The sequence below is a fragment of the Xyrauchen texanus genome, chromosome 36, assembly GCF_025860055.1.
Source record: "Xyrauchen texanus isolate HMW12.3.18 chromosome 36, RBS_HiC_50CHRs, whole genome shotgun sequence".
In the NCBI taxonomy this organism is placed as follows: Eukaryota; Metazoa; Chordata; class Actinopteri; order Cypriniformes; family Catostomidae; genus Xyrauchen; species Xyrauchen texanus.
In genome coordinates this window covers 4,776,996-4,792,992 of record NC_068311.1, presented here as the reverse complement: position 1 = coordinate 4,792,992, position 15,997 = coordinate 4,776,996, and the positions used below count along the sequence as shown (strand labels likewise).

The 15,997-nt window shown below is 38.2% G+C and overlaps 1 protein-coding gene across 4 annotated transcripts; it reads right to left on the bottom strand.

The window, feature by feature from the left end:
- Positions 1-3,149: 3,149 nt before the first annotated feature.
- LOC127630287 (SPRY domain-containing SOCS box protein 4-like) lies at positions 3,150-15,012 on the bottom strand. 4 transcript variants are annotated; one of them, XM_052107791.1, is made up of 5 exons: positions 14,819-15,012; positions 12,102-12,190; positions 11,839-11,859; positions 7,793-8,645; positions 3,150-4,170 (listed from the first exon to the last, which is right to left on the bottom strand). In XM_052107791.1, the coding sequence occupies exons 4-5, from the start codon at positions 8,508-8,510 to the stop codon at positions 4,043-4,045; spliced, it is 846 nt and encodes a 281-aa protein (XP_051963751.1). In that variant the 5' UTR covers positions 8,511-8,645; positions 11,839-11,859; positions 12,102-12,190; positions 14,819-15,012; the 3' UTR covers positions 3,150-4,042. The 4 variants fall into 4 exon arrangements, with proteins under 4 accessions (XP_051963751.1, XP_051963752.1, XP_051963749.1 ...); XM_052107792.1 differs by having other exon boundaries at positions 12,102-12,166; XM_052107789.1 differs by lacking the exon at positions 11,839-11,859.
- Positions 15,013-15,997: the final 985 nt, after the last annotated feature.

The following is a 15,997-nucleotide window of genomic DNA, read 5'->3' as shown; positions in this document are numbered from 1 at the left end:
CGTCCAACATGCAATTTCTTCTGCAGGACTGTAACCCACACAAAACTTTCGTATTAATTCAGAAAACATAAATTATATGACATGAGTCATATGTGGAGTCAGTGAGCATTATAAAGGTGTCCATAGAAATGATCAATTGTTTTTCATGATGAGGAAAGCAGACAGGTATTTCAGAGGAGCAGGTAAGGGTAAATTTTTCTATGAAACATTAACCATAATGCTTTTTCTGAGTGATTGATATAACATATTTAAATATTTAAGAATATGCACTGAATTCGGGATTATGCAATTATACGGTTTCAAAAATATCACAGTTAATTAAACTACGAATTCAGAATCAACAGTTAAAAACCTTGAAATGCTTTATTTTCACAAGATTTTGTAAGTCTAAATGGGAAATCTCTTGTGCCTGTGTGGATACTGGAGCTGTTGCTATGGATACAGACGGTGGCCAAGTGATGCTTAAATGGCCAAATGTTTCAAACTAAATGTGAACTTTCAATTCATGTGAAACTGAAGTTTAAACACACAAATTCCAAAATATAACAGAGGAATTTGATCTACCAGACTCATATCCATCCAAAAAGCGACTTCAATCGGCTGTTGGGGAGCATTTAAATGATTGACTGAAGACGAATGATGTAAAACAAGCAGACAGAAGTCAAAGAAAGAAACACCTTCTACAAACGGGACGGTATGCTCCACTAGTCGTCCAACAACAAACTAATAAGTTTAATATTTTTAGCTGTGTTGACTTTAAAGTGATGAATAAAAGATACCACTTTTTGTATTGTTTAAGCGTGTTGACAGCATGTGGTGCATCGTGTGTAGTTACTATAAGCGAGTAAACTTGAAAAGTTAGACGGTAATCTATAAAGCAATCACACCGCGGCATCCCTACATTGAATATACTGTATTTATTTCTCTTATTTACCCGCCTGCCCCACATTTGTCCCCCTCAATATTCAAATCAAATCTATGCCATTGTATGATGTTATATAGCCTAGTAATAGCATGCTATTGTTTGGAATAAAAAGCCTCAAGACTCTGTTTTCCACCTGTAAATATGAAGAGTTTCCCAATAATCAGCCTCGTCTCCTCCCATGTTAGCGACCCCCCTGAACAAAAGTGAAAGTGCTCTGATCCATCAGCGGCACATGGTCCCAACTGAGTACGCGTCATGATGTAATTTGTTAGTCCGTTAATACAGAAATGAATCCAAAATTGTACATTCAAATGATAAAAGAGCAGAGAAAGAGCAGGAGGTAGCAAACAATTTTTTTTGTTTGTACAGTAGATAAGTGCGACATAAATGTCAACGTATTTGTTTGATATATATATATATATATATATATATGCTCTGCATTAAACAGTGAACAACAATCAGATGCAAAGCACAATTCAAATCAAACTGTCAACAGCTGCTACTGACGCATCTACTGTATAAACATATTTTACTTCAGAGAAAAATGTACCATCAGATGTTTATCTATGATGCCTAACTTTCATTTTTCTCCAGAACTCCATGATGCCATTGTCTATTTAAAGGAAAAGTACAGATTTCGCATACGTTTTGAGTATCAATGTACAAAATTGTAAATAGAACAATTTATGCATGTAAACAATAATTATGTAACACATATAAATGCGAAATATAAAATGCATTTTCCAAACATTTACTGATGGACTATACAGAATTTGGCAATTTTTCAAAAGCATTCGAAGGTCGCATTCGGAGTGACCTCCGGAGGAAGCAGCCTTCGAAACGAGACACAGCCAGCCTTTCACAATCACATTCTTCTTGCATATGCCCCCTACTGGGCAGGGAGAAGAATTTCTAGCAAACTTTTAATTAAATATTAATTCAATTAAAGTTTCTCACCCATCACTTCTGAAGATATGGATTTAACCACTGGAGTCATATGGATTACTTGTATGCTGCCTTTTGGAGCATAAATATTTTGGCAGCCATTCACTTGCATTGTATGGACCTACAGAGCTGAAATATTCTTCTGAAAATCTTAATTTGTGTTTTGCAGAAGAATAATAAGTCATACACATCTGGGATGGCATGAGGGTGAGTAACTATCCCTTATGAACTATCCCTTTATGTTTAATGGAAATTGAAACCAAAATATACATCATATCTGCAAATCTGTAACAATATCCAAACCTAATTTTAAGTATAAATATCAGTTAGCAAGTTAAGACTTCATTTCAGAAATCTTATGGTGACTTTGTCAACAAAGAAAACTCATATATTTAAACATGTATTATTTATATTGCTTGTAGGCTTTTTATGTATGTGTGTGTATTGCTTGATTCAAATAATATTTGCATTTAAAAATAACAAATTATGAATTTGCAGTTAAATATCCATCTAAAATGTTTATACTGGATGTTATCCCCACTACAAACCCAAATTGGTCAGGGGACCCTAAAATAGTTTGTGCACGAGGCCCACAATGTTGGTGCTACGCCCCTGTGTGTGCGATTGTTTTTTAAATACACAATGTTATTGATTGTTCTTTAGGTAGAGTTCAAATTAATTCATTATGCATTTGTACATCTTTCCTACTCAATTGGATTTTGCTCCTTTTTGTGGTCACTGCTGCATTTTCAGTAAATGGGCCAATAAAAATGTTTTTTTAACAATTAGCTGCCTTATTTTTATGTGGCTTAATTCTGCTGTACTGAATAGACATCTGTTGTGATGTCCTATTTACCAACTATACTCTATATTTAATAGAACAGCGCCATCTAGTGGTTCAATTGAGTACCAAGTGTGATAGCCTCAGTCTTCATATAATGATGCACCCAGAATATTATACGGTCGTGTAAATATTTTAAATGTTCATATATTTTCACATATACATTTGCAGACCTTCTTAAAGTACAAACACCCTTCATGTTTTATTGCATTACCCTGAATTTAACTGCAAATTTTGGCCCCTCAATAGACAAAATATGCAAAAATGCTCAGTTCAATATTTAAAACATGAACTAAAACTCAAATGTGCTCATTTAAAAATTAATAGAAATCTAGAAATAAAAACACTTGAATTTCTAAATGCATTTTTTTCCAAATAGAATTTGGAAGACAATGCTAAAAGCAAGTAAGAATCACAGCCGCCATGGAGATAAAGGCTTAGTTATTTTTATTCACATTTTCAAAAGGTCACGAAAGAACAAAGCTGTCTTCTCCAGAGTTTTTGCATGATCCGTCACATAAAAACAGACATCTCTTTCATATAAAAATCATTCCGGCAAAAATCAGATTACTGATGTCACAGTTCAAAGCAAGCCGCAAACAACATTTGATAACCGATTTAGTCCATTTTTTCATGATCACCATTGAAAAAAACAAACAAACAAAAAAAGAAACGTAAAGAAAAATATCTCAGGCACTGTGAATGTGTATTAGTAAAGACTGACAAAGATATTAAGGACCTGTTTTCTGGTATCACCTACATCATGAACTAAAATGCATTAGTTTGAACGGCCACAGTTTAAACAGGTTTAGTCTAATATTAGGCCGTATCCATGTCCAGGACCTTAGTGTTGAAATATATAAAAAGTGAAATTAAAAAATATATATAAAAAGAGAAAGAAAACGAGTTAAAACTTCAGCAGAGTTGCTGGTCCACCAGTCTATTAGTAGACTGGTTATAGAAGAGTGTTGGGCACTTTTCAGCTGGTCAGGCTAGGAGACCATCTTAAACCAGCTAAGACCAGCATAGGCTAGTTTAAGATGTTTTTTCCAAGGAAGACTTGAACTTTCATTTACACAAATACAAACACACACATCTTTGCGTTATAGTTGCATCACAGTCACTTCTTCTGAAAAATGTCATGAGGGCACACTCGTCATTGGTTAAAATATTTATAAAACCAGATACTCTTCTGGCTGGTCAACGCTGTAGTATCATCTCGTACAAATTCTATTGACATCTGTGCACAGCACAAAGCTTCTACTATCCTGCATGTCATTTCAGAGCACATGTCCAGTAACTGCAGATGCTTTTTGGCTACATTTGGTGTCTCATTGGTACTGCAGGTAGTTTTTGAGGGTCTGTGGGAGTGGTAGAGACTGGATGTGATGGATTCGGTGTCGACCCATAGCCTGCCGGGCGGCCCGTCTGCACAGCTCCATCAGAGGCAGAGGTTCAGCTACAGGACAGAACAGACGTCAGTTAAGGTCAGACATCAAAATGTCAGAGTTAGGAATTCTATGCCGATATTTTTTTTAATTAATATTCCTCCGTGTTCCTCTGAGGCCTGCGCTATTTTGACTAGATAATCAAGTATTCTAAATTGAAGTGAGGACATGCAAAATAAACAAGTGACAATATGGAAACGTGCCTTATCAGAAGATACATTGTGTCTCTAACTTCATATCTTGTGAATAATAATAAACCGTATCCCCCATTAAACCTCATCTGATGAAATATATATAAAAACTCTTCATCTGGTAAATATATAGGCTATAAATAGCTTACTTTTGGAAATATTTACATATAGAGCATTTATAGAGTCCCTAGTTTGTTTTGGGCTCGTTTACAGTTAATTTTATAATTATTATTGGTATTTTGGTTACACAACAAACTGAAACTGGGATTTTATTCACATTGGACTGTGTCTATGCCCGTTATAGTAGTCATTTTTTAAACATTCGTTAAATCGAATTTAAAAAAAGAACACTGATTAATTCGTTATCGGTGTTTTCCACCACCTTCATAATCAATATCAGCAAAATCCACTATCAGTTGTCCTGTAGTAGTTACATTGTTTTATACCAACATTATAAGTCACCAATGGAAATAAACAGCCCTTCGTTTTTTTTTTTTTGTTGTGCAACTTAGCTTCAAAAGATATCTGAACTAAGTTTTAAGATCTGAAAATTACAACAAATTATTTTTTCATGGCTTTCTTCATTCTTCCACCCCAATAAAGAGCCCCTAGAGGACAGGGTGGGAAATTTTCTTAGCTTTGCATGCCCTCGCAATAACATTTACCATGGTTTTACTACAGTAACCATATTTTAACCATTATATGTTTTAGTAAAAACAGTGATAATACAGGAAAAAGAAAACTCTGGTAATAAAAATCATAAATGTTTTTTTACTATATAAAATACCAAAACTATGGTTTTACTATAGTGCGTGTGGACGGCAGTTACCGGAAGCCAGTGATTATAGTGTTTATAAAGTTATAAATATGGATATATTTCTTACAAAGATGCATCGCTTCAGAAGGCCTTTATTAACCCCCTGGAGCCGTATGGATTCATGTGCTTTTTCGGGCTTCAAAATCTAAGGTACCATTCACTCCCATTATAAAGCTTGGAAGAGCCAGGATATTTAATATAACTCTTGATTGTGTTTGACTGGAAGAAGAAAGTCATATACACCTAGGATGGCTTGAAGGTAAGTAAATTATGGGATCATTTTCATTTTTGGGTGAACTAACCCTTTAAGGTCACAGTTATAAAAACTTAGGACACTAAAGAGACCTTTCTACTGACTCTGAAAAACACCAAAAGAAAGATGCCTAGGGTAACTGCTCATCAGTGTGAATGTGTCTTAAACATGCTGCATGGAGGCATGAGGACTACAGATGTGGCCAGGGCAATAAATTGCAATGTCCGTACTGTGAGACGCCCAAGACAACGCTACAGGGAGACAGGAAGGAAAGCCGATCATCCTCGCAGTAGCAGACCACCTGCACAGGATTGGTACATCCAAATATCACACCTGCGGGACAGGTACAGGATGGCAACAACAACTGCCCGAGTTACACCAGGAATGCACAATCCCTCCATCAGTGCTCAGACTGTCGCAATAGTCTGTGAGAGGCTGGACTGAGGGCTTGTAGGCCTGTTGTAAGGCAGGTCCTTACCAGACATCACCGGCAACAACGTCACCTATGGGCACAAACCCACCTTCACAAACCCACCTGGACCAGACAGGTCTGGCAAAAAGTGCTCTTCACTGACAAGTCATGGTTTTGTCTTACCGGGGGTGATGGTAGGACTCCCGTTTATCGACGAAGGAATGAGCAATACATCGAGGCCTGTACTCTGGAGCGGGATCGATTTGGAGGTGGAGATTCCGTCATGGTCTGGGGCGGTGTGTCGCAGCATCATCGGACTGAGCTTCTTATCATTGCAGGCAATCTCAACGCTGTGCATTACAGGGAAGACATTCTCCTCCCTCATGTGGTACCCTTCCTGCAGGCTCATCCTGACATGACCCTCCACATGAAAATGCTACCAGCCATACTGCTCGTTCTGTGCATGATTTCCTGCAAGACAGGAATGTCAGTGTTCTGCCATGGCCAGCAAAGAGCCCGGATCTCAATCCTATTGAGCACATCTGGGACCTGTTGGATCAAAGGGTGAGGGCTGGGGCCATTCCACTCAGAAATGTACGGGAATACAGTACTGTGCAAAAGTTTTAGGCACTTGTGAAAACTTGCCTAGTGAGGATTTCTTCAAAAATAATGCCATGAATAGTTTTCATTTATAAATCAACATCATACGAAGACCACCTTTCCCTTCAAAACCGCACCATTTCTCCTAGGTACTCCTGGACACAGTTTTCTTGGTTGTTGGCAGATAGGAGGTTCCAAGCTTTTTAGAGAATTTGCTGCAGTTCTTCTGTCTCTTCATGTAATCCCAGACTCAATGTTCAGTGGGGGGCTCTGTGGGGGCTCCCTGTTCTTATTTTCTATTCACAAAAGTAATGTTTGGGAGTCTAAAATTTATATTTAATTTTGACTCAAAGCTGAAGATATAAATAACCATCTTAGGACAAATGTTTTGTGAAACATTTGATGTGCCTAAGACTTTTGCACATTAGTATTGTATATTTAAGTAATTAAATGAATACCATAAACGTGAGACAACTAGTCGACTAGGAAAATCATTGGTCGGGGTCAACCCAGGTAAAAAAAAAATAGAAAATGGCCCCTTTTTAAAGTTTAAATTTATTATCATGATGACTATAAGTGTCGCAACAATGTAATATGCCCCAGGAAATTCCCTTTTCTGTTCAGAGAGGAAGGTTTGGAAATATTCTTGTACGAGACACTTGCTCATTTTCAGGTGCCTAGTTTAAAACTAAAAACAGAAACACACTGGAGAGAAACACATGAATCAGCTGCACATAAACACGTTGTCTTCAGTTACTGTGTAACGAGTGCTTGCGCAATCATTCATGAAGCAACAACAATACTATTAGGAGCACCTCAAATCCAGTGCTAGCTTTAAATCAAGTATTAGATGCACTTTTATAGCTGCCCAAGGCAATAACAGGAAATACAGGAAAGAAAGAGGAAAAAGCAAAAACAGACAACGATGCAAAAGATTTTAATGAAAAATATTGTTATGCATTAGTCGGGTCTGTGCACTGTGGCACAGAAAAACTTTGCTGGTGATGTCACTTTGGAATAGATACAAATTTTCAAATGTGATCGGACACTTTATAAGAACAGTAATTGTAACGGGATTACAGAAAAACAAAAGCCCATTCAATTCCTTTCATTAGAGAAAACTACTGCTATATGAAAATCAATCTGCACTTTATAGTATAATTTGTAACACATTTATTATATCTTGAGTTAAAATATAAACCCCTTGTTTTAAGGCATATATTTTTTTAGCTTTAAAATTTGCCCATCGTTTAAAAAACAGAATTATGGGATAGCATTGTTTTCTCAATAAAAAGCAGATAATATAACTGCTTTTTTAATCTGATAAAAGTGAAAAAAATATTAATATGATTATACTCACGGTCCAGTCCGTTGATGTAGGTCATGCTGACCTCACAATGACCCCAAACTGCACTAACAATCGGGTAAAGCCTCTTCCCTTTCAGCCCACGAAATGCCACACCCAGATAGTTCCCATCGGCGCAAAACCCAAGTGTTCCCTCATCCATGTCCAGCACCACCAGCACCTCTTCCGGAACTGAGAACGTTCCTTCCCCCTCCTCGTCTTCAATAATTTCAGGGTATGACGGCGCTGGTCCAGTTCGACCCTTTTTGTCATGGTACAGCCTGCCCCGCCCTAAATCCCAACCCCAGGATTCTGCATCACTCCCCACTAGGGCGGAATACCCCACAGCCCTCAACGGAGCCAGAGAGGTCGCGACCCCGACCACAGCATGCGTGCCGCGTTGGCGTATGGGCCAGCGAAGGGTCCATGCGTGAAGGCCGCGAGTGAAGCCCTCTTTTCCACGCACACAGTCCGTGCTTTGTGCCACCGGGTGGCGATGGAACGTAAGACGGTCGTCGTCTTTGATAAACAAGTTGAGGGAACGATCGTCCGGGTTCCAGGAGTACTGAAGTTGAGTTTCGGGTCCTGCAGGAGGCATATCCAAAAGCAGCTCTAAGCGGGGAGGTAACTGGACCCTACGACTTCGAAGAGCCGCACACACTGGCTGGTATGCTAGCTCGCCCGCCTCCTGTTCCTCTGCGGACTTCACCACACCCGACACCCTCTGCCCCATCACGGCTCAGCCACGGGCATCAACAGCGACAGCCGGGGTTACCTCATCAGGGGGATAGAAGGAAGAGCGTCAACCAATCAGAAGAGGCGACAAACCCCCATGTGCGATGAGCCGTCCAGACTGGAGTGGGCCACACTGTAGAGCAGAAAGAAAAAGAGTTGGACCAAGTGCACACTACAAGTTTTGCGACTAATTCCACAAAATTTGACACTCAAGAGTGTTGATACTAGTCGACTAATCTGTAAAGAATCTCCTGAATAATTAAGTTGGTTTTGGGTTCACCTGTCCTTGATCAGATGCGTTTCTTAAGGTTCTTTTACAGAAGACAAGTTGCGTTTACAGATAGACAATAATGGCAATATATTTAACTTAATAATAATCAGATTAATAGCTTTTTTCGAAAGATATTCTCAATTAGTGTGACGACATTAACATTGAACAAATACATTTATAAAAAAAAAACGTAACTCATAAAACATAGTCGAACACAGTGATGAACCATAACATGTAACTAAAACTTTCATTAAAAAAAGAAGACCAAAAACACAAGCTGGTAATTCAGCTGTAAAGCTGCGTGCAAACAATCAGTTTGTTTACATGCACTTTAATGTTAATGTGCGCTCAAAACACTTCTGTGAGATGCTTGGCGAACTGCCACTATTCTTAAAGAGACAGTACCGTTGAGCACTTGTTCTACTTTTAGTATGAATACTTGTACTGTATATATTAAAAAGTCTTCATGTAAAAAAAATAAACATGTAACAATATACACTCACTGAGCACTTTATTAGGAACACTTGTACGTCTGGTTATTTATGCCATTATCTAATCAGTCATTCTTGTGGCAGCAGTGCAATGAATAAAATCATTCAGATAGGGTCAGGAGCTTCAGGAATTGTTCACATCTAACATCAGAATGGGAGAACTTTTGCTCTCAGTGATTTAGACCATGGCATGATTTTTGGTGCCAGATGGGCTGGTTTGAGTATTTCTGTAACTGCTGATCTCCAGTGATTCCTAGAGTTTACTTCCAGTGAGCAGCAGTTCTGCAGGACTGAATGAGAGAGGTCAACAGAGAATGGCCAGATTGGTTCGAACTGACAAAAAGTCTACTGTAACTTCGATAACCTCTGTACAATCGTAGGGAGCAGAATAGTATCTCAGAAATGTACAACATGTCGAGCCTTGAGGCAGATGGGCTACAACACCAGAAGACCATGTTTGTCACTTTATTAGGAGTACAGTTTTCCAGTGAATAAAATGCTCAGTGAGTGTATATGCAATTTTAAGACTCTACATCAGGGGGCCTGGGTAGCTCAGCGAGTATTGATGCAGACTAACACCCCTGGAGGTTGGCCCGGTTGCTAGGGAGGGTAGAGTCACATGAGGTAACCTCCTTGTAGATGCTGTAATGTGATTCTCGGTGGGGCGTGTGGATGCCGTGGAGAATAGCGTGGGCCTCCACACGTGCTACGTCTCCGTGGTAACACACTCAACATGCCACGTGATAAGATGTACGGATTGTCGGTCTCAGATGCGGAGGCAATGGAGATTCGTCCTCCACCACCCAGATGGAGGCGAGTCACTAAAACACCACGAGGACTTAAGAGCACATTGGGGATTGGGCCTTCCAAATAAAAAAATAAAAAAGTCACCACATTTATTTATGGAATAAATGGAATTTGAAGATAAAAAAAAGAAAAAAAAAGAAGCGCAAATGTGACCAAAATGATCAAATATTAATAAGTCGCCGGTCGGACTAAAAGACCTAGATAATGCAATTTTAGCTTGACTTTGCCCAGCATAAAACAAGCTAAACGGATAGCAATTTAAATATTTGATTATGCATCGTGTGTAATACTTGTTACTTGTGACATTAAACAGCAATGTAGCATTTTGTTACGTTACATCAGTATGTGTTGGAAAAAGTAGCTTATTTCTGGAAAAGCTACTAAATGTTTTAGTCATGCTACTAAAAATACTTAGTAGCAGCAAAAGTTAGTAGCATCACTACTAATCTCTAGTTAGTAACTCTAACACTGTCGCCATGACAGCGACAAGTTTCAGTTGTGTATTGTGCGCTTGGCTTTAAAGACACATTTTAAAGACTGCAAGATGAGTTCACAACATCTGAAAGCATATTACTCTCACACTCCATCAGGAGATCATTCTGAACCCGAGAAGACCACGGTTTCTCAAGAATGTGTGAGATCTGGGGTAAATATTCCCTCCTGAGCTACAAAAGAAAGAAACTACAGAATGACACAAACATGCATTTAGGGCCAATAAGCAAACCTGATCTGTCTAGAGTGCAGTCCAATGACTCATTTTGACTATTTCTCCTGAAAAGAATCCACATTTCTAACAGATCCATTTAGTGTGCCCACATTTACCATAAAGGCCTCACATTAAGAGTCTGACTCATCTTTCCAGCAGCTTCCGTTACTGAAAGTGTCCAAGGAGCCAAACACGCACAAACTCAGGAGCCAAACCTGAACCAAGTTTCAATTGTCAAAGCCATACAAAGACACTCACACACATACATACATTTATAAACCAAGACAGCAAGGGATAAAACAAACAAGCAGACAAAAAGAAAGTCAAATTGGTCAACCAATATGAGTATTTTAAAGGCTGATGCCAATTACCATTATCTAGAGCGGGGAGGCTGATGCCTGATATTCATAATACAACTGATTGATTGCAAATATGATGTACAAAAAAATCAAAATGAAATGAACACTCATCCATTAAGACTATTAGATATTGTGCTGTTATCTATCAGCCAGTGCTGATAATATCAAAATTGCCAAACATCAGCAATTAAATGACTTGGACAATATATCTCTAAATTCTGTGATAAATAAAATTTCTTCTTAGCAGCAAGCAAGAAAAAGTCTACATAGCAGCTCAAGTAAATTTGTGAAGAATAAAAAGCAAAAGAGGTTTATAAAGCATTTATGAGAACAATATTTTAATACTTTAAAAAATATATTTATTATATTTCCCAACTATCCACAACACTCTAGTTAAGCTGGTAGTAGTTTTCTTACTGGTTATTCTAACTGGTTACACCAACTTGGACAAGCAACAATCCAGCTACCAACAAGTAATTTAAAAAGACACTAACTCAAGGTGGTAATGTTAATTTCTGAACATGGTAGCCAATGTCCATCTAGAAACCACCTATCATGTTCCAATACACATCTACCATCTTAAGCTGGATGTTTCAGCAGGGCCGAGATTTTGCTGTGTTTGGTTTTGCCACAAATAATCATATTGCACATTACACCACACATAAAAGTGCATTGCCAGAGCCTGAACTTACCTTCCATGCATCATCTCTCCTCTGTCAGCATTGAGCAGGAAAAAAGGCAGAAAGAAAGAGCGAAATGAAGAGCAGTTCACAGTGATTCCAGAGCAACTTTCCTCTGTCCTTGAACGCCAAAAACAAACACGCGCATGTCTGTCGCTCCCTCACTTTTACACATTTTCATCTGGAGCATTCCACATTCGCTCTCTGGTGATGTTGTACTGATTCATTGGAATAAACTCTAGTGTAAGTGTGACTAACCGGACACACACACTCACCTTCAAATCTCACCAGGACTGGAAGATCTGCGACACGAGGATGAGTTTTGTAAGGCCTCAAACTCCTACACAGGGACAAGAGAAGAGATCTGTAAGACATCAAAAAGTCAACATTAAATATTGTTTTCAAAACATGACACGAGTCAAGTTATTCAACGAAAAACAAAAAGGAATAGTTCACCCAAAAATATCAATTTGTCCATAAAAAGGTAATCAATATGTCATGAAAGTGGATATTTACAGTAAAAAAGGACTTCAATATTGATCTGTTTCTCACCAACACCTATCATATCACTTCTGAAGACATGAATTTAACCACTGGAGTTGTGACCTACAGAGCTGAAATATTCTTCTAAAAATCTTAATTTGTGTTCTGCAGAAGAAAGTCAGTCTTACACATGGGATGGCATGAGGGTGAGCAACTGATGAGAGAATTTTCCTTTTTGGGTGATCAAACCTTTTTGAGTTCAGGAGCATTAAAACCAAGGTGTTTTAAGTTGTAAACATGTTATTAATGTGCAAAAAAAAATGCTTTTTCATCAAGGTTCATCAAGTATCACATGATTAGCGAGTCCCCCAGTGTGACTCACAGATGATCACAATGAAGTTTAAAGATCAAAGAGAGTTCAACATCAGGTCAGTAAAAGACCCCTGAAGCATTAGACGAGATTGTTTGCTTTTCTGTGACGATCGTGTCCTCTGTTTGACCCCGGTGTGGAGTACACTTCTTTGCATGGGCCATAAAAGAGGAGAAAATAGAACAAGATGAAAGTAAGAGGAAAAAGAAATGGTACTAACACTTCCTGCTTCCTTCTCGCGTTCTGAGCATGCTCAAAACGGTGATCTCAGCTGGAGGGGTGTTCACAAAACCGCTGTAGTTTGAAAGCAGAAAACAGTGCCAAGAAACTAAATGTGTCCAATTCTGGAATGGAGCATGATGTGATTTTGTAAAGTTGGAACGGTCAAAAGTTTAAATCAGAAGTGGAAGAAAAAATCTATATAAAAAGGAAAAACTTTCTAAAGCATATAAAGGCCTATAATACACTGGCTGGGTAATAAAATAGTTATGAAATGTTACACATCTTGATAAGACTAACTGAAAATAGTATGCGACAAATTATTGACACAGGCACGAACCACCAAACAGATTAGAGGTAGACCGATATATCGGTTTTACCGATTAATCAGTGCCGATAGTTGCTTTCTGGAATTATCGGACATTGGCAAAAATCTATGCCAATAGTTTTAATCTAGTAGGAGTAGGCTATAAAAATCTTAATTTGGTAAATAATTAAATATAGAAGATTGTAAGAGTCTTTGTCATTTCAAAAGAAGTAAGCTTGTTTATTGTTAAAAGTCCCATTTTATGCACCAAATCTTCATTTTTTTTCCCTGGCTATTGTTGGGATTTTGGTTACACAATAAACTGCTGGGATTTTATTCATTTTTGGCTCTTGTAGCCTCAATGATTGTGCCCGTCATGGTAAGGAAAGACTTTCTATACAGTAAATCTATTTTAAAAAATATCGGCCAATTAATTAATAGTTTTCTACCATTTAAGTTATCAATATCTGCCAAATCCATCGGTCGGTATCGGTCGACCTCTAAAACAGATTCCTTAAAACGATTGGTTATGTTGGAAATTACAAGGAGGGTGAACGTCATGCTGGCTGTCAGGAACAGATCACGTCATTTCACCCCAAATTCAAAAGAATACATTACGAAATTCTATTTTACTATGAGTAAATGAAGCCTATTTTTGAACAATTAAAATGTTCTGTATTGTGATATTTTAAATGATATATAATCTTGTTTTCTTTTGATTTTAAGGTTAAAAAAAATAAACAACTAAGTAAAAAAAAAAGGTATTTTGTGATCTTAATTTTCACTGGCACATGCAAAGTGTTTTTTTTATTTATTATAAACTAACCCTCCCCTTCATTTGAGGACATCTGTATTAAAAACCTGTCGGAGGGCTTGTTTGCATAAGGGTTAGATTAAGGCATGCATAATGAATAACGAACATATGCAAAGTATATAGGTTGTGGGAAGTGAGCATGACTTAAAAAAACCTACAAAAGGAACAAAGACAACCTTGCAAAGGGAATGGAAATACATTTGCAGAAGTGTTCCAGAAATTACAGAGCCCAAAACTGGGAAATAGCATCACTCAGTTTCTTCTGAATCAGTGCTGACAAATGATCAGCAAATACAAATAGATTCTCCCCCTCTCGGTTTACACCATTTTGCAGTGATTAGCTTGTTTATTTCACAATATTCAGAATATGTGTCAGAAAACAAGACACAGGGAGGGTAAAGGCATGATTAGACAATCTCTGAACCTCTTTCCACAGTGACCTTTACACATAAACAAGATGGAAATATGGCACAAACATACTTACACCTTCAAAACAGCCTCATGCATGCACTGAAGATTTATGTCCACTGTTTTACAAAACTTAGCATTATATTAAAAGTTTACTGCTAACAAACATACAAGGGCATGTTTTAAATGTGAAAAAGGCCAAATGTGTTGCTGGTATTGTACACATTATATTCACCATGCAAGTATGTAACATTTGGCAATATATGGCAAAACGATCCAATGATGGTCCTGTCATTTTAACTGATTTGAAACACTGTATCAAACAAACGTAAAATTGTATCAATCTAAAGCACAAACACAAACAAATCAGCCACGCGCAGGGTCTACTTACTCTCGCGAGAAACCCAACGCAGCTTGGGATAAGACAAAAACAACGGCTCCGATTCCCGAGGATTTACACTTCTCCGCAGTATACGTAGATATAAAGAAGAAGACTGTTTTTTAAAACTAACTTAAAAACGAACTGATCGCGACGCGTGTTATCGGTTGCATTCGGCGGGGAGGAGCGAAACGCGCGGACGGCTTTTGTTCCGTGAGATTTACAGTGAATGACGTCACGATCAGCCACGAGCAAGCAGCGCGCGCTGATTGGCCAGATTGGCGTGAGGGCGGTGAACATGAAGGGCCACGATAAATGGCCCCATCGGCCCCTTTGTGTTACAACTTCCAAAGGGAAATGAGTAATTGACCTGAGATCAAGTCTTATGCAATTCAATTTTAATTTTGTTAATTTAAAATAACTGTAGTAATAATAATAATAGAATCAATGCAGTAGTATAGTAGAGACCAGGACTAGTTGTCACACTTTTTAGTCCAATGAAAATCTCTCAGGATCGGTTAGTAAAAGAAAATTGTCCTGGGAACACAGTCCAAATATTTAAGTTTATATCTACTTTCATTATATAGTTGACACTTGCCTGAATGCCAATGCCAGTGTGGTTTAATTGTATTATTACAAAAAAATGGTGTTACTGAAATTTTAGATTGGAGGATAGCATCCGCAAAATTATTGTAATTTATGAGTGTTTTGAATTAGGTATTTCAAACCAGCATACAAAACCATGGTTAGCAGGGGCGGGGCCCTTAGGGTGGCATGGGGTGGTAGCTGCCATCCTAAAAATGAATTTTGCCACACCAAGTCACACCCCGCTGGAGATGATGCACAATTACTTAATCTATCCGTATCATGCATGGTCCATAACAACGTTCAACACGTGTCTGGGAGGACACAGCGTTCCACCTCAGTAGAAATTAATGTTTCAGTAGTGCAATCTGAAACAAACATACTGATACTCACTTTAAAAGAATTCACAGCATCACTGAGTTCCTGTTGACATCTCTCTCGCTCCTGGATCATTTCCTGTGTGGGTCCTAATGCCCCAGTATAATGATGGGGACACTATAATGTAAAATGTCACCTTCTTTCGAATGAGACTTTACTCAGGTCCTGACTCACTCTGTGGTCATTAAAAATCCCAGGGCACTTCTTGTAAAGAGTAGGGGTGTAACC